Below are 25,978 nucleotides of genomic sequence, written 5' to 3' on the forward strand. Positions count from 1 at the left end.
AGGGTGATAAAAGGTGCATCTTTCAGGGTGATAAAAGGTGCATCTTTCAGGGTGATAAAAGGTGCATCTTTCAGGGTGATAAAAGGTGCATCTTTCAGGGTGATAAAAGGTGCAATGTCTTCATACCAACACTGGACATATTGGTCCATAATGTCCGCAGAGTGGCAATCTCTGGTGGATTGGCACTCTCGCTGGATTTATCCACACTTGATTCCTAAGCCCCTGTCGCATCCAACCTTCCTCACGCAGGCTGGGTGAGGAGCAGCGAAGCAGGCGCCCCCGGCAGCATCGGCATGGAGGAACTGGAGTGCAGGGAGGTAAGTCGCTCCCGCCCTTTTTACTGCAGTAGCTGTTGTAAAGGGGAGGTTTAAAGGGACAATTTACAGCGAGTGGGTAAGTTCAAGGGTCAGACCGGGGAAGAACTGGGAACCGGAAGGGAGGGGGTTCAGTCCGGAAAGGAGTGGGGGGTGTTCAGTCCAGGAGGGAGGGAGGGTGGCTCAGTCCAGGACGGAGGGAGAGTGAGGGGTTTCAATCCTGGAGTGAGGGACTGAAGGAGTGGGTGCTGGTGGACGCCGGTTAAACCCAGGACGGTCCGGAGTTGGCCCCCTGGGTGGTGATGCATGTGTGGAGCTGTCCCTTGCAAGTCTGGGCCTTGGTTTTTAAAATAAATATAGTTACCCGCAGTGATTTTCTTTCCTCAAAGACAGAGCTTGACAGTACAGAAAGCGGCCCATTATGTCTGAGTCAGCCATCAAGCACCTATCTATTCTAATCCCCACTTGGTTCATAACTTGTGTGCTACGGTATTGCAAGTGCTCATCTAAATGCTTCTGAAATGTTGTGATGGCTCCCGCCTCAATCACCCTATAAGATAATGAGTTCCAGATTCCCACTATCCTCAAGGTGAAAGCGTTTTTCCTTAAATCTCCTGCCCCGGTCGTTAAATCTACACCGTCTGGTTATTGACCCCTCCTAAAGAGAAAGGTTTCTATCCTCTTTATGCCCTTTTTATACACCTCAATCAGGTTCCCTCTCAGCCTTCTCTGCTCCAGCCCAGGCAATATCCTGATGAATGTCCTCTGCACCCTCTCTTGTGCAATCACATCTTTCCTATCAAATGGAACCTTATTGTACAAAGTTTTTTAAAATCCTTTCAAGATGTGCTATTTGAACAAGCTCATGGAGGTTGAGATGGAGAAAGCCATTCTACCCATCTAATTTATTCTGTCCTGAAAGGACTTATGGTTCATTTTGCATCAATTCCCCGTTATATCTAGTTGCTTCTCAGAATTATTCCACCACTTTATCTGGAAGTTTCATTCTTTTCAATTCATAAATCGATCTTTCATTTTTTTGAGCCTGTGTCCCCTTGCCCTCTTTTATAATTTAATTTTAAAATATCATTCTGGATTTATCCTTTTTCTCTTTAACTTTCTTATACAGCTCTACAAGTTAATCTCCACAATCCCACCTGACAGATGCCTCTGTTCCAAGCATGCTGCAACTCTTTCCAATCTATCTTTATTATGGAGAGCCCTGACACTAGGGGTAAACCTCTTGCCTCTTCTCCACACTGCCTCCAGTGCTTCTATAATTCTATATTAAAAGGGATAATATAGTGAACTAAAAGGACTTTAGCAGTGCTGCACAATAATATTTCTTACAGTTGATCCTGCAGTTCCAGGATGATGAACTCCAATTGTTCTTTCTCCAATTTGTGGTTCAGGTCCGTCTCCTCCATCCTTTGTAGAACAAGTTTGTTTTGAGCAACTGACTCTGCGAGTTGAGCTTCTCGCAAACGTACCAACTCTTCCAGGTAGCCCTAAAAATAAAGAATAACGATTCAGGGTCCCATTCACATCACCAAGTTTTGAAAAATGTTTTTTTTAAATTAACTTCAAACATTGAAAATAATAATCCAGACAGAAACTAATATCTGTATTCAATATATACTTTCCATTTGCTAGTGGAATCATACTCGATTCCCCACAGAAGTTGGAATATCATTTAGTAAACTACTGAAAGATTATTTTCTTATATCCTTCATCCAGTGTGAAAAGTGATTTGAATACGGGTTAAGCAGATAAACACTAATGTAACTTTGAAAGTTCAGATTCTTTGTGCATGGTTATTTCACTACAGACTGGGACTGTACTCGTTGGGATTTAAAGTAGACTGGGACTGTACTCGTTAGAATTTAGAAGGATGCGGGGGGATCTTATAGAAACATATAAAATTATGAAGGGTATAGATATGATAGATCCTGGCGGGTGAAAGCAGAACTAGGGGGCAGAGCCTCTAAATAAGGGAAGTAAATTTAGGACTGAGCTTAGGAGGAACTTCTTCACCCAAAGGGTTGTGAATCTGTGGAATTCCTTGCCCAGTGAAGCAGCTCAGGCTCCTTCATTAAATGTTTTTAAGATATAGATAGATAATTTTTTGAAGAATAAAGGGATTAAGGGTTATGGAGTTCGGGCCGGAAAGTGGAGCTGAGTCCAAAGAAGATCAGCCATGATCTCATTGAATGGCGGAGCAGGCTCAAGGGGCCAGATGGCCTACTCCTGCTCCTAGTTCTTATGTTCTTAGACTCTCCTCATTAATTGGCTGACAAATGCACGAGAGATCTGTACAGAAAGAAAAATGACTCCAAGTGCTTATTGAATTAGAATTTTTCCAGAAATAACCAGGGTCTTGTTCATTTCAAAGGGCACAAATATGCAACGATCCAATAGGGGCAGATACTGCACTAAGCTGGCATATAGGATTTGTTGCATTGCTGTGAAAAGTTGACATCCATAGTTACACAAACTAAAATAAATCTCAATTGCAGTAATTCACTGACAACAATGCTCAATTTCAATAGCATCACCATGGATACATCCATATACATTTATACTTAGCTACTGGTAGGATTTTGACGGAAGAGGACACACATAAAAAGGAAGAGAACTTCACTGAAGCATTCGGTTTTGAATAACGGCAAGGTCATGGATTTGCAGTGGTCATGGTAAAACGCATGTATTTGTCGAATGCAGACCTCAAATCTGGTTAAAATCCCACAACCATAATTGAGATATTCAGCTATCAAATACCAATGACAATATATAGTCAGAAACACAAAATCAATCCCTTGAAGTTACTGTTAAACATTCCTGTAATCCCATGCAATGAAAACCGAATTTGACTTCGTCACCATAAAGCAACGTCTCTATAAATTAATTATTTGCTTAGATGGGTGGAAAGTGCAGGAAATGGCTGATGAAAAGTACAGCTGGATCTTTTCATACAACATGATATGGGAAAAATACCGGAAACATATGAATGAGTCACCCTATATCCCCTGGAGTTCTTTTCTGATCTCAGCCAGAATTGCTTCAGCATATGTGAGCACAGCTAAGATAGCTCTGTAGGAGGAAGAGAAAGAGAGAAGAGTTCCAAAGCATTGGAAGTTCAAGATCATTACACCTGGCAATTTTTGAAGAATATCAAATTTGAAGAATGAAAATATATCGTAGTACAAAAAGGTCGTACAGGACTTGAACAATCCATACATCAATGTCAAGAAAGTATGGTATGGAAAAGCACAATTTCCTGCTCATTTTTAAAAAAAAAATGAGTCTTAGCTATTTAAATGAGCAGCAGAGTCCTCCACCAGAATTAATGCCAGAAACGTGTAGCTACCTTCTGTTTTCTCTGTGCAAGTTTACCTTTAAATTCATATTTTTTTGATGGTATGCTTTCTAACCAACTTACCACCATGGCCTCAACTATCTTAGATTTCACACATTCCAATCGCCATTATCGCATGTTTCTATCACCTCATCCATTTAACCATCTCGTTTTGTGTGTGTTTTTCTTCCTCATTCTCTTTGTAGTATCCATTTTAAATGCTGCTCATTTGTAATTGCTGGTTCTGACAGCTCTACACCTGTACCATCAACATATCTGCTCTCTCAACAAACTGATATCAGTGCATTCACACCTATAATCTTCTCATACACCTCCAAGTCTATGGTCCCTCAAAGCCCATCGCCTTCCCTGGGGAGTCAAAATAAAACTCCTGTTTCTGATGTGTCATCCACAAGTGTGCAGGATACAAAACCCCAAACTTCACCCCCTTCTTAAAAGAGGACAGCCTTTATCCAGTTGAACCCAGCCCTCCTTTTGCCAACTCCGCACCCCAGTCCTGGTAGACCCACAGCTTGCTCCCTTCCCAGGTACATTTACTGGTCTCCTCGCCCATTCAAGATCTTTGCTTTATCCAGGAATTGATGCAGCTGTACCACCATTGCTCTCGGCGGCTCCCCCACCTGCAGCCTCATTGTGCACCCAATCCACCTCGAGAGGCCAGTCGAAGATCCCATTCCCCCATCACCTTCTCCAGCATCCTCGCCACATACTTGGCAGCCTCCGCTCCCTCGATGCTCTCAGGCATCCTGACGATCCTCAGGTACTGTCTTCTGGAGCGGTTCTCCGGGGCCTTTAACTTCTCTCAGCCTTGCTGGCTGTCAAAAACCATCCCCAACTCCATTGCCAATGAGGCCATCTGCTCCTCATGCTCTCCCACTGCTTCTTCCACCATCTGAATCGCCAGGCTCTGAGCCTTCAGCCTCTTTTCCACTCTCAATCGCAGCTCTAAATGGCTCCACCACCTTAACCAGGACTTCCAAACCCTCTTTCCTCTGCTGCTGGAATTTTCCATTCAAAAACTCCTCCAGCTGCTCTGTCGCCCACTGGGCAGGCAGCGATGCCCCCTTGCCCTCCGTCACCCTCACCTGTGGAGCACCAGGATAACCTCCCTACTCCAGCTGCTCTTTTTCTCATGGCACTGCTCATCCTCTGATCCATACACCAGACTCACCAGAGGAGTATCACCTTGCCTGGGCACACACACCTTCTGCCCTCAAAAAACTCCCCCATATATGTGGGGAAGGACCAACAAAATCCACCTTGAGCGGGATCCACCAAATGTGTGACCACTCACTCCATGGCCACCACTGGAAGTTTCAGACTCGTCACTTGTTTGAAAACTCCAATCAAGTTGGTCTGACATGACCTCCTCTTAACAGAGTCCAGTTCTGACTGAAAACGGGTGTGTTTCTCTCAAGGGAAGAATCCAGGTTTTCTCCAAATCGTCTGACATGATCATAGAAAAGCAGAGGGGCCTGTTTTGCGCCATTCGTGTGGCGGGCGGGGTCTTATAGAGCTAGCAAGCCCAGTTCTGCAGAGATCGGGATGCTCTTTAAAAAGGGCACCCTGATCTCAAAGTGGAATTAAAGGCTCCATCCAACCCCACCCCAAATCATCGGAGCATCAGTGACCCCCCCCCCCCATAACCAATTGCCAATCGCCTCCCACCGCCTCAGGGCTCAGTGGAAACCTCTTCCCTCACCACTTTCTCCCTCATGACCCTCTCGCAAGAGTTATCGGAATTGCCCATGGCAAACACGCCTGGAAAATCTCCCCAAAGTGTTTGCTTATCTTTCCTATTATAGTTCCGAAGAAGGCTTGCATCCATAATGTCATGGGAATGTCACTTTAAGAAATGATTGTCTTCTCAAGTTTACTGTGTTTATAAAATGTTAACTGGATTCATAGAATAAACATTGTTTTTGTTTAAAGATACTTTAGATCTCTGTTGCATCACACCTATAAAATAGGCCCTTGTGCTCCCCATAACCAAAATCTATTCAAAGTTGTGGGTCAGGTGAACTACATGATATACTTTGGTGTTCTCTAAACCCTGGCCCATAATAATATCAATTTATTTTTTTCCTTTTATTCTCTGTACACAGGTTCCTATTAAAGCATTGATCCTGGGTAAATGGATGCTATTACTAAGGTAAGAGGTTTGTACTGTGCCCCCAGATTCTACACCTATGCCACAGGCAATGGAGAATGTGATTGTTTCCTTAAAGTCAACACATCAGGAACAGGACAATGGAGAATTAGGGTAACTACTCCCCATCAATAAAAAGCTCAGCTCCTCATATCAACAATCAGATTTACCTTTTGCTCCAATGCCAGCCTGAACTTCTGCTCCACTCGCTTGCATTTGTTGTACCAACTGTGTTCATCAGTCATGAAAGGTGGACCAACGTTTTCGGGGGTGCTCCCTTCACTGCCGCTGCTTCCCAAAGTCCGCAACTCTTCCTCATCACTGCTGATACTTTCAGAGCTTGTGCCAACAAAATGACATTTCATGAATTAGATTTTGCTGAAACTATCAACAGGGACAGAAAATTGGAAGAGGTTAAACCTTAACAATACAAAATGAAGAGTACAACTCTAAAGTGGGTGCAGGAGCACAAGGGTTAAGACACGCCTGTGCATAAATCACAGAATGTGGCAGAGAAGGCCAAGAGCGGTTAGTAAAATGTATGGCATCCTGGGCTTCATCAATAGCGTTATGGAGTACAGAATCAAGGAAATTAGGGTTTGACTCCAACTGGGGTATTGCACCTAATTCTGGGCACTCTACTTTAGGGAGGATGTGAGGGCATTAGAGAGAGTGCTAAAAGATTTCACGAGAATGTTTCCAGGATTCAGTCACAATAATAGATTGGAGAAGAGAAAGTTGAGAGGAGATTTGACAGAGGTATCCAAAATCATGAGAGGTCTGGAGGATGGGGCGAAACTTGGTTGGAGGATCCAGAACCAGAGGGTACAGATTTATAGTAATTGGCAAAAGAAGCAATGAAGACATGAGGGAAAACTTGTTTTTGCTATTATTGCTTAGGATCTGGAATGCACGGAGAGTGAGGTGGGGGCAGGTTCAATCAAATCATTCTAGAAATTGTATCACTATCTTAAAAGGCAAAATTGTTCATGGCCACAGGGAAAAGGTGGGGGGTATAGCTCCAGGCGAATTATTCCTTTAGAGAGACAGTATGCATTTGATGCGTCAAAGCACCCTCTTCTGTGCTATAACTATTCTGTGTTTCTGTGAACTTGGAATGTTCCGATAAAACCTTATGACTCATGCAAACTACAGAGCAGTAACAGAGAATAACCTTTTGGGTTTGCGTGAGTTATGTACTGGGATGTTGGAATAGATGACATACTCCAGCAGGGCAGGCATTTTATTACATGTAATTATTTTTGCTTGGTATGTTTAATGTTATCTTCTGGAAATGACGTCTCAGCTCAATAGTTACAACTACGTTTTGTAGAGGGTTTGTTTCTTTTGTTTTCAATTGGGAAGCTTGAGCAACTATTTGGAAGTCATTGTTTCACTGACAGCAACATAAGGGAAAATGATGTCTTTATGCAATGTATCTTTTGGATCTGGAAAGCAATGCATAAGAGTGGGGTGGTGGCAGATTCAATCATTGCTTTCAAAAGAAACTTGGACCATTATTTGAAGAGGAAAAAAGATTGCAAAGCTACGTACCCTGCTCTTGCAGAGAGCAGACACAGGGGGTAGCACGGTGGTGCAGTGGTTAGCACTGTTACCTCACAACACCAGGGAGCTGGGTTAAATGCGAACCTTGGGTGACTGGCTGCGTGAAGTTTGCACCTTCTCCTCGTGCCTGCATGGGTTTCCTCAGGGTGCTCCGGTTTCCTCGCACAGTCCAAAGATGTGCAGGGTAGGTGGACTGGCCATGAAAAATTGCTCCTTAAATGTTCAAAGGTTAATTGAAATGAAACGAAAATCGCTTGTCACAAGTAGGCTTCAAATGAAGTTACTGTGAATAGCCCCTAGTCGCAGGGTTACCGGGATAGGGTAAGGGAGTGGCCTAGGTGTGGTGTTCTTTCAGAGGTCAGTGCAGTCTCGATGGGCCAAATGGCTTCTTTCTGCACTGTAGGAATTCCATAATTCTATCGTTTATAGGATCCAGATGAGCATATATTAATGAGGTTTTCACCTGAGTCGTGTCAAGATAGTGGCAGGTGGGAACTGAACAGGCATCAAACGACAAAGCTTTGTAGACAACATGCCACTCCATTCCTGCTAGGCAGGAAAGGTTAATATTTGCATGAATTATAAATGCCAAGTTCCCCAAATATTGGTAAATGGATGCAGAGACACTTAGGACAAAAATGAGGGGTACCAAGAGCTTGATCAATAAAGGTAAATCTTGCAGAGGAGAGAGCAGTGTGTGGTTGGAAGGGCTTAAGGAAGTAGTTCCTGGGAGTAAAGCACAATGACTGAAGGCCATGGCACCAATAGGGGGACATACAATATGCACAAAGCTAGTGCAAGAGAATTGAGCAGAGGGGGTTGGATTGGGGGAAAGAGGAGTACAGGAAGAGAAGAGTTGTGAAGGAAGTGGAGAGGGTGCAAGAGGTTGCATAGATGTGGAAATTAGACAGTCCGAGACCATGAAGGATTTTTTAGGAAAGAGGAGGATTATGAATGTAATACTTTGGCAGGCAAATGTAGTTCAACATGCACAGGAGTGATGGACAATCAGGATTTAGTGCACGATATATAATGTAGGTAGTTGAGTTTTGAACAAGAGTGTCTGAAATGTGAAAAACAAGCAAAGAAGATACTGAAATAATGAACTCTAGATGTCATCAAAGCCTATTAAGGGCTTTACATGGTGGAGTGTTTCAGGTAGGAATGAAGGCTGCATTGGTGGAAGCTGCAATAATACATGCAAGGTTCCAAGCTCAGTTCAGGGCTGAACAGAAACAAAGGCTTTGAGCAGATTGATTCAGTTAGAGTAAATGCAAAGGCAGGAAACAAAATCAATAATCAATATCAAAGGAGGAGTGGATAATCTAGTATCAAATGAGACTTTGGTTTCTGGAATCCTGGGTTCGTGGAATTCTCACAACTAAAATGAAAAGAAGGGGTATTTCTTCTCCAAGTGCAAAGTTAAACAGTCCAGCTCAAAACAGAAGCCAGTTTAGTAAAGACTTTTTTCTTTTAAGTTTACACAAAGGAATCTACACTCGAAATATCCAGATCATGCTTGTTGAAAACGTTTACTCCGGGAACAGGCATAAAATGAGAAGGAAGAACTTGGATTTATATGCCACTTTATCATGTCCTCAAGTCCTTCCTGCTTATTTCCTTTGTTCCCATTTTCTTTTCTTTTTGTCCACAGACCTTATTTTTGTCCACAGACCGATAATTGGAATGTGCCTTTAAGCAGAGAACTCCGGGTGAAGCAGCCGGCTCATCAGGGCATGGTGTTCCTAGATTTTGTATTTTGGAGAGGAGAAACAGACTTGTTGGCACCAAATGAATCTATGAACCAGCTTTGGAGGAAGTCAGTTCGATTGGTTGACTGGCATCCGGTGGGTTGGCCAGGAACAGTGTTCTGCCTGAAAACAGATGGTGATTGGTTCTTGCCTCATGCTTTTTGAGAGAACTGGGCAGATGTGTTTAGACCTTGGTGAAAGGGACAGCCTCTCTCTCTCTCTCGCTGCTGAAGTAAAGAACTGCTTTATTGCTATAAAACCTGTGCGTGCCTGGCACATCTTTGCCATATCTTGAAATGACCCTGAACCTACAGAAAAAGTAGTTAACCTTGCCAGAGAAAAACATCAAGCCTAGAAGGAAGTACCATCAAAACTCCAGTTTGACCTCGATGAAGCCATCAACCGGAGGACATCCTAGTGGTGGGACAATACACACACACTAATATCCAAGATATCAATGAACTAATTTATAAACGTGACTGAGAAAACAATATCATACAGTCAGTGATGATAGTCCCCAGACTATTGGCCTACTAGTGTAATATAAATAAGCAGACGTTAAAAATTTTAGTGAAGCCTGATTTTGAGATGTTTAACCTCGTCTTATTTAATTTGAGGGCTTTGAAGAAAAGAAAATACAAATTAAGATGATTCTACCTTTGTGTGAACTTCAGATAGGGGGTGTAGTCTATAACAGCAGGACAATTGCCATCCAAACTCTCACCCTTTAAGCAGAAGCTGAAAGGTAAAGATAATAAATAGTTTATTCATCACTTTCAAGCCAGTTTCTTAATGTACTGCATTTCAAGAAATCCTTTAGATTGTCATTCCTATATTTTCCTTATTATGTGGTACAATTTCAAAAAACATTTGCTTTTACTTGATATTCACAAATTAAACATGCAGAAATATTAAATTTGTGAGTTGGGAATAACAACATGAATGTGACGTGCGAGGATCAAAGTGTGAGACTCATTTGCAGCAAGGAGGAAAAGTAGTTGCAGGCAGGATATTTAACCCATAAGTGATACTTAACAGCCTCGAGGAGAAGACAGCCTCACGGCAATGAAAATGTCTCTTCAGAAAAGTCCTTCACAAGAGGACTTGGATTCAAAAGCCTGTGCAGGTAAGCCTAGCTTTGCATCTGAGCTACTAAACATCAAGTTGAGTTGCACATCATACGTTCGCCTGCATTGATCCTTTCACCACACAGACGGCAGATACTCCTCATCAGGACGATTAGTAAATTCGGATGTTAGGCGCGAAATATCCTTGAAAGAAGACTTATATGAGAGGGGATCTTATATTGATATACAAGGAAAAAATAACTTGAATTAATATAGTGCCTTTCACGCCCTCAGAAGATATTCAGCTATTATCTTATTAAATAGTGGAGCAGGTTAAAGGCCTTGTATGGCCCGTACTTATTTCATGTTCTGAGGCCCCAATAGTAATTTACACAGAACTTCCTGGTTTTGATTTCAAATGTTTCTGTATTTGCGTGAAATATTTTCCTTACTGTGAAGTTACTGCAGTATTCTCAAGGATTCCAAATGCCAGAGAACTGTCACTCCACCCTGATAGACTCCCCTAATTTGAAACCATAAACCGCCTCCCCCACCTGCCCTCCAAACAGCTGCTTTGATTGCATTTTGTTTGGTGTGCAGCCAAGATTTTTTTATTGCACGATACCTTCAAATTTTTTGCGTGACCATACATGCACAGTATTTAATCCAGAACGAGGCTGACAAGACAACTTCCAGGCTGCTGCATGGCCATGCATCTATGCAGCCTAGCAGGGACATTGCTAGTGATCAGCATCTATTCCCCATTGTTCCAGTGGCCTATACCTTTGGGCTTGGATGCACACTTCTTCATAATGGCTGAAGATCTTTTAAAACTTCATTTTTAATCTGTACAGGGGGGCAGAAAATGAATTGGCCCACTATTTGGTAACATTAAAGTTTAATCTGTCTTTAAAGAACAGTGAGCAGAACGATGTGCCTGTGAGTGTGTATTTTCTCAGCCAGAAAGCAATTCATAAGTAGTGATACAGCTTGGGTCTATCCAACCTAGATAAGACTCCATAAAACCAGCGCCTTTTACATATTAACAGAATGTACTCACTAATCTAGCATAATTCATAGAACCAAATTAGAGGAATTACCTGAAATCAATAGCATTGAGTCCAAGCAGCATGCCAGCAAGCATGTTTGCTTCTTCTCCCAGTACAATTGCTCCATCTTCATAATATCGCCTGCAAGAGAATGTTTTTTCTTCCAGAGCCTCATTCATATTTAGGAAACAGATGGCTTAAGGTGTCATCTCAAATCAGTTTTAATGCTACATATCAAATCAAAGCAGCTGGGTAAAGCAGCTGAACATTATAGTGTCTCTGGCCAAGCAAATAATAGGACAAATAAACACTATCTGCATCTCCTCAATAGTTTACTGGTTCATGAAATGAAAAAACTAGATTGTAGTTTACGTTATCAGCAAGAGGCTGCAAAGAATCATTTTATAAAATCAATCCAAGTTCAATTTCATTAGTTTCTGCTATTATATTGTAGGTGTCAAATAAATATGGATAATTTGTAAAGACCTGGTTGTTTTGATGTCCCTCAGGGAAGTAGAGATATACTCAGACAGTCGTTTCTCCATGAGTGCAACACGGATCCATGCTCTGCCCTGTCAAGTTACAAGACACAGAGCAGAAGCAAAACAGAATTAAAAATGCATTGTGCAAACAGCTACATCATTCTTTTGCTCACTGTGCTGACAGCTATATATGACAAGACAAGACATAACCACATAAGCCATATGGGAGAAAATGCGATACATACCATTCGAGCAACAATCCAGACAGCTTGCTTACCATAAAACATATAACTATAAAAAAGGATACATACAAGGGATATCTTATGTCAGTCTGCTGGCCTCCCATGGATACGCAGACTGACACAGAAAAATACCCACAAAAGATCATTTGGACACAAATTTCATCAGTTGTCAAGGAAGAGAGTCTGGGCAGAATTCTCCCACCCTGCCCATGGCGGGTTTGGTGGCGCAAAACACCATCCAATCGTGTGTCATGTCAGCGGAATTAAGGAACAGCCTTCATCTGGAGGCTGCTAGCCTTTCTCTTCTGGGTTGCTGACATCCGACACAGTCTAGCGCAAACAGCTGGGCTGGAGAAATCGATAGATTTTTTTTTTTTTATTAAATATTTTATTGAAAACTTTTGGTCAACCAACACAGTACATTGTGCATCCTTTACACAATATTATAACAACACCAATAACAATGACCTATTTTATAAACAAAAAATGAATAAATAATAAATAACAAAAATGAAAACTAGCCCTAATTGGCAACTGCCTTGTCACAGGTAACACTCTCCAAAAATATAATTTAACAGTCCAATATATAATTATCTGTAGCAACGACCTATACATACTATACAGTATATATTAACAACCCTGAGAGTCCTTCTGGTTCCTCCTCCCCCCCCCCCCCCCCCGCCCCGATCCTGGGCTGCTGCTGCTGCCTTCTTTTTCCCATTCCGTCTATCTTTCTGCGAGGTATTCGACGAACGGTTGCCACCGCCTGGTGAACCCTTGAGCCGACCCCCTTAGGACGAACTTAATCCGCTCTAGCTTTATAAACCCCGCCATGTCATTTATCCAGGTCTCCACCCCCGGGGGCTTGGCTTCTTTCCACATTAGCAATATCCTGCGCCGGGCTACTAGGGACGCAAAGGCCAAAACATCGGCCTCTCTCGCCTCCTGCACTCCCGGCTCTTGTGCAACCCCAAATATAGCCAACCCCCAGCTTGGTTCGACCCGGACTCCTACTACTTTTGAAAGCACCTTTGTCACCCCCATCCAAAACCCCTGTAGTGCCGGGCATGACCAAAACATATGGGTATGATTCGCTGGGCTTCTCGAGCACCTCGCACACCTATCCTCCACCCCAAAAAATTTACTGAGCCGTGCTCCAGTCATATGTGCCCTGTGTAATACCTTAAACTGAATCAGGCTTAGCCTGGCACACGAGGACGACGAGTTTACCCTGCTTAGGGCATCTGCCCACAGCCCCTCCTCGATCTCCTCCCACAGCTCTTCTTCCCATTTCCCTTTTAGTTCATCTACCATAGTCTCCCCTTCGTCCCTCATTTCCCTATATATATCTGACACCTTACCATCCCCCACCCATGTCTTTGAGATCACTCTGTCCTGCAGCTCTTTGTCGGGAGCTGCGGGAATTCCCTCACCTGTTGCCTCGCAAAAGCCCTCAGTTGCATATACCTGAATGCATTCCCTTGGGGCAACCCATATTTCTCGGTCAGCGCTCCCAGACTCGCGAACTTCCCATCCACAAACAGATCTTTCAGTTGCGTTATTCCTGCTCTTTGCCACATTCCATATCCCCCATCCATTCCCCCCGGGGCAAACCTATAATTGTTTCTTATCGGGGACCCCCCCAAGGCTCCAGTCTTTCCCCTATGCCGTCTCCACTGTCCCCATATCTTCAGTGTAGCCACCACCACCGGGCTTGTGGTGTAGTTCCTCGGTGAGAACGGCAATGGGGCTGTCACCATAGCCTGTAGGCTAGTCCCCCTACAGGACGCGCTCTCTAATCTCTTCCACGCCGCTCCCTCCTCCTCTCCCATCCACTTACTCACCATTGAAATATTAGCGGCCCAATAATACTCACTTAGGCTCGGTAGTGCCAGCCCCCCCCTATCCCTGCTACGCTGTAAGAATCCCTTCCTCACTCTCGGGGTCTTCCCGGCCCACACAAAACCCATGATGCTCTTTTCAATCCTTTTAAAAAAGGCCTTCGTGATCACCACCGAGAGGCACTGAAACACAAAGAGGAATCTCGGGAGGACCACCATCTTAACCGCCTGCACCCTCCCTGCCAGTGACAGGGATACCATATCCCATCTCTTGAAATCCTCCTCCATCTGTTCCACCAACCGCGTTAAATTTAACCTATGCAATGTGCCCCAATTCTTAGCTATCTGGATCCCCAGGTAACGAAAGTCCCTTGTTACCTTCCTCAACAGTAGGTCCTCTATTTCTCTACTCTGCTCCCCTGGATGCACCACAAACAACTCACTTTTCCCCATGTTCAATTTATACCCTGAAAAATCCCCAAACTCCCCAAGTATCCGCATTATTTCTGGCATCCCCTCCGCCGGGTCCGCCACGTATAGTAGCAAATCGTCCGCATACAAAGATACCCGGTGTTCTTCTCCTCCCCTAAGTACTCCCCTCCACTTCTTGGAACCCCTCAACGCTATCGCCAGGGGCTCAATCGCCAGTGCAAACAATAATGGGGACAGAGGGCATCCCTGCCTTGTCCCTCTATGGAGCCGAAAATATGCAGATCCCCGTCCATTCGTGACCACGCTCGCCACTGGGGCCCTATACAACAGCTGCACCCATCTAACATACCCCTCTCCAAAACCAAATCTCCTCAACACCTCCCACAAATAATCCCACTCCACTCTATCAAATGCTTTCTCGGCATCCATCGCCACTACTATCTCCGTTTCTCCCTCTGGTGGGGCCATCATCATTACCCCTAACAACCTCCGTATATTCGTGTTCAGCTGTCTCCCCTTCACAAACCCAGTTTGGTCCTCGTGTACCACCCCCGGGACACATTCCTCTATTCTCATTGCCATTACCTTGGCCAGGACCTTGGCATCTACATTTAGGAGGGAAATAGATCTATAGGACCCGCATTGTAGCGGGTCCTTTTCCTTCTTTAAGAGAAGCGATATCGTTGCTTCAGACATAGTCGGGGGCAGTTGTCCCCTTTCCTTTGCCTCATTAAAGGTCCTCGTCAGTACCGGGGCGAGCAAGTCCACATATTTTCTATAGAATTCGACTGGGAATCCATACGGTCCCGGGGCCTTTCCCGCCTGCATGCTCCTAATTCCTTTCACCACTTCTTCTACCTCGATCTGTGCTCCCAGTCCCACCCTTTCCTGCTCTTCCACCTTGGGAAATTCCAGCCGATCCAAGAAGCCCATCATTCTCTCCCTCCCATCCGGGGGTTGAGCTTAATATAATTTTTTATAAAATGTCTTGAACACTCCATTCACTCTCTCCGCTCCCCGCTCCATCTCTCCTTCCTCATCCCTCACTCCCCCTATTTCCCTCGCTGCTCCCCTTTTCCTCAATTGGTGTGCCAGCAACCTGCTCGCCTTCTCCCCATATTCGTACTGTACACCCTGTGCCTTCCTCCATTGTGCCTCTGCAGTGCCTGTAGTCAGCAAGTCAAATTCTACATGTAGCCTTTGCCTTTCACTGTACAGTCCCTCCTCCGGTGCTTCCGCATATTGTCTGTCCACCCTCAAAAGTTCTTGCAGCAACCGCTCCCGTTCCTTACTCTCCTGCTTCCCTTTATGTGCCCTTATTGATATCAGCTCCCCTCTAACCACCGCCTTCAACGCCTCCCAGACCACTCCCACCTGGACCTCCCCATTATCATTGAGTTCCAAGTACTTTTCAATGCACCCCCTCATCCTTAGACACACCCCCTCATCTGCCATTAGTCCCATGTCCATTCTCCAGGGTGGGCGCCCTCCTGTTTCCTCCCCTATCTCCAAGTCCACCCAGTGTGGAGCGTGATCCGAAATGGCTATAGCCGTATACTCCGTTCCCCTCACCTTCGGGATCAATGCCCTACCCAGCACAAAAAAGTCTATTCGCGAGTAGACTTTATGGACATAGGAGAAAAACGAGAACTCCTTACTCCTAGGTCTGCTAAATCTCCACGGGTCTACACCTCCCATCTGCTCCATAAAATCTTTAAGTACCTTGGCTGCTGCCGGCCTCCTTCCAGTCCTGGACTTCGACCTATCCAGCCCTGGTTCCAACACCGTATTAAAATCTCCCCCCATTATCAGCTTTCCCATCTCTAGGTCCGGAATGCGTCCTAGCATCCGCCTCATAAAATTGGCATCATCCCAGTTCGGGGCATATACGTTTACCAAAACCACCGTCTCCCCCTGTAGTTTGCCACTCACCATCACGTATCTGCCCCCGTTATCCGCCACTATAGTCTTTGCCTCGAACATTACCCGCTTCCCCACTAATATAGCCACCCCCCTGTTTTTCGCATCTAGCCCAGAATGGAACACCTGCCCCACCCATCCTTTGCGTAGCCTAACCTGGTCTATCAGTTTCAGGTGCGTTTCCTGTAACATAACCACATCTGCCTTAAGTTTCTTAAGGTGTGCGAGTACCCGTGCCCTCTTTATCGGCCCGTTCAGCCCTCTCACGTTCCACGTGATCAGCCGAGTTGGGGGGCTTCCTACGCCCCCCCCTTGTCGATTAGCCATCACCTTTATCCAGCTCCTCACCCGGTTCCCACGCAGCTGTATCTCCCCCAGGCGGTGCACCCCCGCCATCCTCTCCCATACCAGCTCCCCCCTCTCCCCAGCAGCAGCAACCCAGTAATTCCCCCCCCCCCCCCCCCGCTAGCGTAATTACTCCCCCCATGTTGCTCCCAGAAGTCAGCAAACTCTGACTGACCTCAGCTTCCCCCCGTGACCTCGGCTCGCACCGTGCGACGCCCCCTCCTTCCTGCTTCTCTATTCCCGCCATGATTATCATAGCGCGGGAACCAAGCCCGCGCTGCTCCCTTGGCCCCGCCCCCAATGGCCAACGCCCCATCTCCTCCACCTCCCCTCCTCCCCCCATCACCACCTGTGGGAGAGAGAAAAGTTACCACATCGCAGGATTAGTACATAAAACCCCTCTTTGCCCCCCACATTCGCCCCACCACTTTGTTCAAACGTTCTTTTTAATAACCCGCTCATTCCAGTTTTTCTTCCACAATAAAAGTCCACGCTTCATCCGCCGTCTCAAAGTAGTGGTGCCTCCCTCGATATGTGACCCACAGTCTTGCCGGTTGCAGCATTCCAAATTTTATCTTCTTTTTATGAAGCACCGCCTTGGCCCGATTAAAGCTCGCCCTCCTTCTCGCCACCTCCGCACTCCAGTCTTGATAAACGCGGATCACCGCGTTCTCCCATTTACTGCTCCGAGTTTTCTTCGCCCATCTAAGGACCATTTCTCTATCCTTAAAACGGAGGAATCTCACCACTATGGCTCTGGGAATTTCTCCTGCTCTCGGTCCTCGCGCCATCACTCGGTATGCTCCCTCCACCTCCAACGGACCCGCCGGGGCCTCCGCTCCCATTAACGAGTGCAGCATCGTGCTCACATATGCCCCGACGTCCGCTCCCTCCACACCTTCAGGAAGACCAAGAATCCTCAGGTTGTTCCTCCTTGCGTTGTTTTCCAGTGCCTCCAACCTTTCCACACATCGTTTCTGATGTGCCTCCTGCGTCTCCGTCTTCACCACCAGGCCCTGTATGTTGTCCTCATTCTCGGCTGCCTTTGCCTTCACGACCCGAAGCTCCCGCTCCTGGGTCTTTTGTTCCTCCTTTAGCCCTTCGATCGCCTGTAGTATCGGGGCCAACAGCTCTTTCTTCATTTCCTTTTTGATCTCTTCCACACAGCATTTCAAGAACTCTTGTTGTTCAGGGCCCCATGTTAAACTGCCACCTTCCGACGCCATCTTGGTTTTTGCTTGCCTTCCTTGCCGCTGTTCTAAAGGATCCACTGCAATCTGGCCACTTTCTCCTCCTTTTTCCATCCGTATCCAGGGGGGGATTCCCTTCTGGTTTACCGCACAGTGTTTTTAGCCGTCAAAATTGCCGTTGGGGCTCCTATCAAGAGCCCAAAAGTCCGTTTCACAGGGAGCTGCCGAAACGTGCGACTCAGCTGGTCATCGCCGCACCCGGAACTCCGAGAAATCGATAGATAGGAGTGTGCTGGACTGGTACTTAAATATGGCATCGGGACCTTTGAACCCGTCAACTGATGGTGGGAAGATGAACCAGTTGACGGCCCACCAGGTAACATGGAGAACTCGCTAGTGTATAATGAACGGGTTTACCAGTGCGGAATCTGGCAGGGGATCTTGCCATCCTTGCCCCCCCTCCCCCATCAAAGTCTCAGAATTACAGCATTCCCCTCTTTAAAATTAAATAGATTAATTGTTCGGGTATTGCTTTCCAAAAATAACTTGGATTTATATTGTACCTTTAAATGGAGTAAAATATCCCCAGGTGCTTCACAAGAACATTATTCAAACAAATCTGTCTCCAAACTACTTCAGGAAGTATTAAGGCAGATAGCCAAAAGCTTACTCGAGATGGGTTTTAATCAGTGCCTGAAAAAGGAGAGAAGTTAAAAAAAAGGACTAAAAAGAGAAGGAACTGTATATCTATGGAGGATTTTGAAACCAAAAATGAGAATTAAAAAATAGAAACCAGCATGCACAGGGGTGATTGGCAAATGGGACTTGGTTTGAGGAAGGATGTCAGCAGTAGGGGCTTGGATGAGCTCAAGTTTACAGAGAAAATCAGATAATAGGCTGGCTAGAAGATATTAGAATAGTCGAGAAGATGTTGGATCAGTCACGTCTGGAGATGATACGAGTGTTCCAGTAATAGATGAGCTGCAGGGGCAGGCAATGTCACGGAGGTGGGAGCAGGTGTTTTTACCCATGCACTAGATAAAAGCTCATCCGGAGGCCAAGTTGTGACCATCTGGCTCAGCCTCAGGCAATTGAAAGGAAGAGATGAAAGGAATGGTTGGGGAATGGAATTTTGTGACGAAGACTGAAAACAATGCCTTAACTCTTCCCAATATTTAATTAGAGGAAACCTCTGCTCATGAAGTCCTGGATGTTGGTCAAGCAGCATAACACATCAGAAATGGGTCACATGGACTGCAACAATTCAAGAAAGCAGCTCACTACCACCTTCTCAAGAGAAATTAGGGATGGGCAATATTTGTTTTTAAACTCTGCCAGATGCTGGTGGGTGTAATCGGTTTATCTGTGAACACTGATGGTGTTTTTGGATGTTGCCACAGAAGGGCAGCATGTAGATGTGGGGGAAAAAAAGAACCAAGGATAGATTCTTGGGGGAAGGGTAGGAATTCGAGAGATAATGGCGTCAGTGCGGGAAGTGTCAATTTTGCAGATGAGTCTCTGGTTAAAACTGGATAGATGAGGATTTAACCAGGTGTGTTGTGATCTGGACTGCAGCGGAGTGCCATTGAAGTGGGTTGGGGTGCTTAACAGTGTCAAAGGCTGCAGACTGGTCGAGAAGGATGCAGAGAAACGTTTACCATTAAAAATTATTCAACAGCATGTGACCAATCATTAGGGCATGCGCATAAGCCAATAGTTTTGCAAATGATTATCAAAAGATTGCATTAGCACCATGTGCAGAAATAAAGGGATTGTTTTGAGATATAATGCCATGCAAAAATCACAGCCATTCGAATATTTGTTTCACATGGCTGTGTAAAACTGTAGACTGAAGAATCAACAAGGTGTAAAGTACAAGGCACATTAAAATACATGCGTTCAATTCAACCAGTTTAATGATGAAACAGTGATTTCCCCCCTAATTTTCTTTCCCATCTTTTCTTGAAGGCGATATATCTATTACATTGCCATTATTTGTGCACATCTAAATACATATCAGCAGATCATTGAACTGAAGCATCACAGCCAAGATCTATGCTATCCTCACCCAAAACTATCCTTCATTCTCAGACACTTCCAGCAGAGGCCACTGAATAGCAATCAACAGCAAGAACCCAGGCCAATTCATCCCTTTATGAAGTTGACAGCACCATATCATCCATCACCTTGGCTGAGATCAGTTGACACGGCACAAACAGAGAACACATGGATTGTGAAGCTGAGACTCATCAGATTTGGTGAAATAACTCGGGGCTATTAATGAGACCCATGAGTTACTTAGTGGTTGAAATCACAATACAATAGCATGTACATATGAGATTCCTCTGTTCACTATTTTACGTTAATCTTATCAAAATGAAAAGATTAAAAACTTTGTTTAGCACAAATTGTAAATGATCACACCTGAACTATCACTGCCAGAGTTCCCCATTATTCTATCTTCTTTTAGCCCTTGGTGACAAGATCTGCAACAACCTGTATTTATAAAACGCCTTTTAACATAACAGAACACCCATGGAACTCTCGCAGCAGTATATGAAACAAAGTTACACACATCCGCATGAGGAAACATTAGATCGAATGATCAAAAGTTTGCTCAAAAAGCTAGATAATTAAGGAGCGACCTTAAAAGAAGATAGAGAAAGAAGACACAAGGAGGGAATTTCAACGCTCAAGGCTTAGGCAGCTGAAAACATGGCCAAATGGTGAATGAAAATCACGAATGCTCAATAGACCAGGATTACGGAAACAGAGAAAGGTTGAAGGAGATCAGAGAAAAGGAGGGGGGAGACCATGAGAGGAATGTATAACTATTGCAATGCACACTTTCCACCGCCTAGCCTTTTAATGAAGTTCCTCATTCTATCTTAGCCAAAGCTCACCTCACACCTTCCTAGATTCCTTTGCTTAGGAACATAGTTTCAGATCAGACTTCTTCACTCTCTATCCTAATGAAGAATTTTATCAGGTTATGGTCACTGTTCCCCAAATGGTCCTGCACAGCAAGATTATTAGTTAACCCCTTCTCAATGCACAGTACCAAATCTAGGAGAGCATGTTTTCTAGTTGGTTCTTTGACATACTGGTCTAAAACCATTTCATGTACTCCCCAGGAATTCATCTGCCACAGTATTATTGCTAATTTGCTACATAGATTAAAGTCACCCACATTACATACATCTTCAATTTCCTGTTTAATGCCAATTTATATTACTGTTTGGAGGCCTAGAGACAACTCCTAGTAATGTTTTTCTGAGCCAGTGTCTTCTCTCTCTCTATTGGACTGATTTTATCCTCAACTAACAATGCCAACCCACCACCTTTTTTATGCTGGTCCTTCATAAATTGGATATTAAGTTCCCAGCCTTGGTCACACTGTGGTAATGTCTCCACAATCACCATCATATCATTGCAGTGTATACCAGTTTGCACTGTTAATTCATCCATCTTATTGCAAAAGCCCTGTGCACACAGATACAGTATTTTTAGATTTGCCTTTTTAACATTTTTGCACAGTTTTGTACTATGGACCTTTTTGCTGCTTGCCCTCGTTCCCTCATCCTTCTACTTTTGTTTTGTACTCTTCGGTCTTTCATTTATGTTTCTCTTTTGTGTCTCCCTGCTCAATTTTCAATCTCCCTGCCACTAAGTTTGAACTCTCCCCAGCAGAACCAGCAAGTACCCCTGCAAGGACCTTGGTCCCAGCCCTGGTGTGTAACCAGTCTAGCTTGTAAAGGTTCCAAATCCCTCCCTCCTATTGAATGTTGACAAGCAGTTCAACAACATAAAGGCAAAACAGGGGTTAAGAGAGGTAGGAGAGAGGCAGAGATGGGTATAGTCAATGCATGGGAACATATGCCCAGCAGAGGACAGTAGAGCAGAGCTGCTGATTGGCTGTTGCGGGGAAAATTTGCATCAGTGCATTGCAGTCACCGTATCTTGAAGGTGGTTTGTGGAGGAGCTGTTGTCAAGTGACAGTTAAACCCGAAACTACCTCCCTACCTCCTCCTCTATCCAAAAAAGACAACCACTAAGGATCCCAGCCGAGTAAAGATCAAGAGGGAGACTCGAGGGCAGGTAGAAGTAGAAAGTTGAACCGTGACGTCACAGCCTGCAGTTAAGTGATTGGCTGGTGACTGGTAAGTAGTTTTTCTTTTCCCTGAGGTGTTATCGTGCGGGGTGCAGTGGTTACTGAGTGAGTGCTTGCTGAGAAGGGGTGTACATTTTGTTTTTTAAACTTGCTGTTGGGAATTTCCAGCTGAATCCGGTCAGAGTGAGGACAGAGTGACTGCTGGGCAAGTAGTAAAGATTTAAATTGTTTGCGCAGGCCCATAACAGCTGATTGCTGTTCTCGTTTGGCGCACTGTGGTTGCTGGTCTTTTATTTTTACCTGTATTTAAGTTGGGCAGTTTCTAAACCCTAGACACTATACTTGTAGTGTCCCCACCCTTCCATCTCCTTTAACCTAAGGGGTAGAGTGAATAACAGTTAAGCTCTTTCTTTCTTTTTTTATCTAGAGGGGATGGCAGGGAAGGCAGTGCAATGTTCCTCCTGCAGAATGTTTGAGGTGAGGGACGCCGTCAGTGTCCCTGCTGATTTCACCTGTGGGAAGTGCACCCATCTTCAGCTCCTCAGAAACCGCGTTAGGGAACTGGAGCTGGATGAACTTCGGATCATTCAGGAGGCAGAGGTGGTCATAGATAGTAGCTTCAGGGATGTAGTTACTCCGAAGAATCAAGGTAGATGGGTGACGGTGAGAGGGGCTGGGAGGAAGCAGTCAGTGCAGGGATCCTCTGTAGTCGTTCCCATCAGTAACAAGTATACCGTTTTGGATACTGTTGAGGGGGACAACCTACCAGGGGTAAGCAACGGTGAACAGATATCCAGCACTGAGTCCATCCCTGTGGCTCAGAAGGGAAGGAGGGAGAGCAGGAGAGCAATAGCTAAGCATCCGTGACGTCTCAGACCATGTTTTCAGAATCCTTAAAAGGGGAGGGGGAGCAGTCACAAGTCGTGGTACACATTTGTACCAACGACATAGCTAAGAGAAGGGAGGGGGATTTAAAACAGGAATTTAGGGAGCTAGGGTGGAAGCTGAGAGCCAGGTCACACCATGTTGTCATCTCTGGTTTGTTGCCGGTGCCACGAGCCAGTGAGGTGAGGAGCAGGGAGAGAGTGCAGATAAACACGTGGCTGCAGGGATGGTGTAGGAGCGAGGGGTTCAGGCACGTGGATAATTGGAGCGCATTCTGGGGAAGGTGGGACCTGTACAGACAGGACGGTTTGCACCTGAACCAGAGGAGCACCAATATCCTGGGAGGGAAATTTGCTACAGCTGTTCGGGGAGGTTTAAACTAATTTGTCAGGTGGCTAGGAAAACGAGCTATGTTCCAGAAGCCAGTGTCGAGAGTAGTGAGGTACTGAGGAGGGTATCAAGGTCGCAGGAGTGTACCGGCAGTCAGAAAGGTGCGTTGAAGTGTGTCTACTTCAATGCAAGGAGCATCTGGAATAAGGTAGGTGAACTTGGAGCGTGGATTGGTACTTGGAACTACGATGTTGTGGCCATTACGGAGACATGGATAGAACAGGGACAGGAATGGTTGTTGGAAGTTCCGGGGTATAGATATTTCAGTAAGAGTAGGGAAGGTGGTAAAAGAGGTGGAGGAGTCACATTGTTAATCAAGGATAGTTTAACGGCTGCAGAAAAGGCAGTTTGAAGGGGATCTGTCTACTGAGGTAATATGGGCCAAAGTTAGAAATAGGAAAGGAGCGGTCACATTGTTAGGAGTTTCCTATAGGCCCCCAAATAGTAATAGAGATGTGGAGGAAGAAATTGCAAAACAGATTATGGATAGGTGTGGAGGTCTCAGGTAGTTGTCATGGGTGACTTTAACTTTCCAAATATTGATTGGAACCTCTATAGGTCGAACACTTCGGATGGGGCAGTTTTTGTACAGCGTGTGCAAAGAACAAAGAAAGGAGGGTTTCCTGACACAATATGTGGATAGGCTGACATGAGAGGGGCCCACATTGGATTTGGTACTGGGTAATGAACCGGGCCAAGTGTTAGATTTGTTTGTGGGAGAGCACTTTGGAGATAGTGACCACAATTCGGTGTCTTTCACTAATGCAATGGAGAGGGATAGGGCCATACGGCAGGGTAAGGTTTATAATTGGAGGAGGGGTAATTATGATGCGATTAGGCAAGAATTAGGGAGCATAGGATGGGAACATGAAACTGTCAGGGAAAGGCACAAATGAAAAGTGAAGCTTGTTCAAGGAACAAATACTGCGTGTCCTTGGTAGGTATGTCCCTGTCAGGCAGGGAGGATATGGCCATGTGAGGGAACCACGGTTCACAAAAGAGGTTGAATGTCTTGTCAAGAGGAAAAAGGAAGAGTATGTAAGGATGAGAAAACAACGTTCAGTAGGGTCATTTGAGGGTTAAACGGTAGCAAGGGATGAACTGAAAAAAGGGCTTCGGCGAGCTAGGAGGGGACATGAGAAGTCCTTGGCGGGCCGGATCAAGGAAAACCCCAAAGCTTTTTACTCTTATGTGAGAAATAAAAGAATGACCAGGGTGAGGGTAGGGCCGGTCAAGGACAGTAGTGGGAACTTGTGCATGGAGTCAGAAGAAATAGGAGAGGTGTTGAATGAATACTTTTCTTCAGGGTTTACAAAGGAGAGGGGCCATGTTTTTGTGGATGAGAGCGTGATTCAGGTGGGTAGGCTGGAGGAAGTAGATGTTCTGAGGAAGGATGTATTAGCAATTTTGAAAAACCTGAGGGTCGACAGGTTCCCTGGGTCAGATGGAATATACTCAAAGATTCTTTGGGAGGCAAGGGATGAGATTGCAGAGCCTTTGGCTTAGATCTTTGTGTCCTCACTGTCCACGGGGATAGTGCCAGAGGACTGGAGAATGGCGAATGTGATTCCTCTGTTCAAGAAAGGGAATAGGAATGACCCTGATAATTATAGTCTTACTTTGGTGGTCGGGAAGATAATGGAAAAGGTCCTGAAGGATAGGATTTATGACCATTTGGAAAGATGCAGCTTAATCCGGGATAGTCAACACCGATTCGTGAAGGGTAGATCTTGCCTCACAAATTTGATTGAATTCTTTGAAGAGGTAACTAAGTGCGTAGATGAAGGTAGAGCAGTTGATGTCATATACATGGATTTTGGTAAGACGTTTGATAAGGTTCCCCATGGTCGGCTCATGAAGAAAGTAAGGAGGTGTGGGATAGAGGGAAATTTGGCCAATTGGATAAGTAACTGGCTATCACATAGAAGACAGAGGGTGGTGGTGGATGGAAAATGTTCAGACTTGAGACCAGTTACCAGCGGTGTACCACAAGGATCAGTGCGGAGTCCTCTGCTATTTGTGATTTTTATCAATGACTTGGAGGAGGGGGCTGAAGGGTGGGTGGGTCAGTAAATTTGCTGATGACACCAAGATTGGTGGAGTAGTGGATGAGGTGGAGGGCTGTTGTAGGCTGCAAAGAGACATTGTTAGGATGTAGAGCTGGGCCGAAAAATGGCAGATGGAGTTTAACCCTGATAAGTGCGAGGTGATTCATTTTGGTAGAAAAAATTTGAATGCGGATTACTGGGTCAACGGCAGAGTTCTGAGGAATGTGGAGGAACAGAGAGATCTTGGGATTCATGTCCACAAATCTCTGAAGGTTGCCACTCAAGTGGATAGAGCCGTGAAGAAGGTTTATAGTGTGTTAGCGTTTATTAACAGGTGGCTTGAGTTTAAGAGCTGCAGGGTTATGCTGCAACTATACATGACCCTGGTGAGACCACATTTGGAGTATTGTGTGCAGTTCTGGTCACCTCACTATAGGAAGGACGTGGAAGCATTGGAAAAGGTGCAAAGGAGATTTACCAGGATGCTGCCTGGTTTGCAGGATAGGTCTTATGAGGAAAGGTTGAGGGCTTTTCTCTTTGGAGCAGAGGAGGATGAGAGGCGACTTAATAGAGGTTTATAAGATAATGAGGGGGATAGATAGAGTGGACATTCAGAGACTATTTCCTTGGGTGGATGTAGCTGTTACAAGGGGTCATAACTATAAGATTCAGGGTGGGAGATATAGGAGGGATGTCTGAGGTAGGTTCTTTACTCAGAGAGTGATTAGGGTGTGGAATGGACTGCCTGCTGTGATAGTGGAGTCGGACACTTTAGGAACTTTCAAGCGGTTATTGGATAGGCACATGGAGCACACCAGAA

The 25,978-nt window shown here is 45.1% G+C and overlaps 1 protein-coding gene across 7 annotated transcripts in view; it reads right to left on the reverse strand.

Moving 5' to 3' along the window:
- rundc3b (RUN domain containing 3b) overlaps window positions 1-25,978 on the reverse strand; it is a 167,273-nt gene that overhangs the window by 41,247 nt on the left and 100,048 nt on the right. For all 7 annotated transcript variants that reach the window (XM_072508644.1, XM_072508638.1, XM_072508645.1 and 4 more), the window contains exons 4-8: window positions 11,759-11,844; window positions 11,324-11,413; window positions 9,814-9,894; window positions 6,010-6,178; window positions 1,665-1,822 (exon numbers count right to left, since the gene is read on the reverse strand). In XM_072508644.1, the coding sequence (XP_072364745.1) occupies window positions 1,665-1,822; window positions 6,010-6,178; window positions 9,814-9,894; window positions 11,324-11,413; window positions 11,759-11,844 (584 nt within the window). The remainder of the gene's footprint in view (window positions 1-1,664; window positions 1,823-6,009; window positions 6,179-9,813; window positions 9,895-11,323; window positions 11,414-11,758; window positions 11,845-25,978) is intronic.

The sequence above is a fragment of the Scyliorhinus torazame genome, chromosome 6 (genome assembly GCF_047496885.1).
Source record: "Scyliorhinus torazame isolate Kashiwa2021f chromosome 6, sScyTor2.1, whole genome shotgun sequence".
Lineage (NCBI taxonomy): Eukaryota > Metazoa > Chordata > Chondrichthyes > Carcharhiniformes > Scyliorhinidae > Scyliorhinus > Scyliorhinus torazame.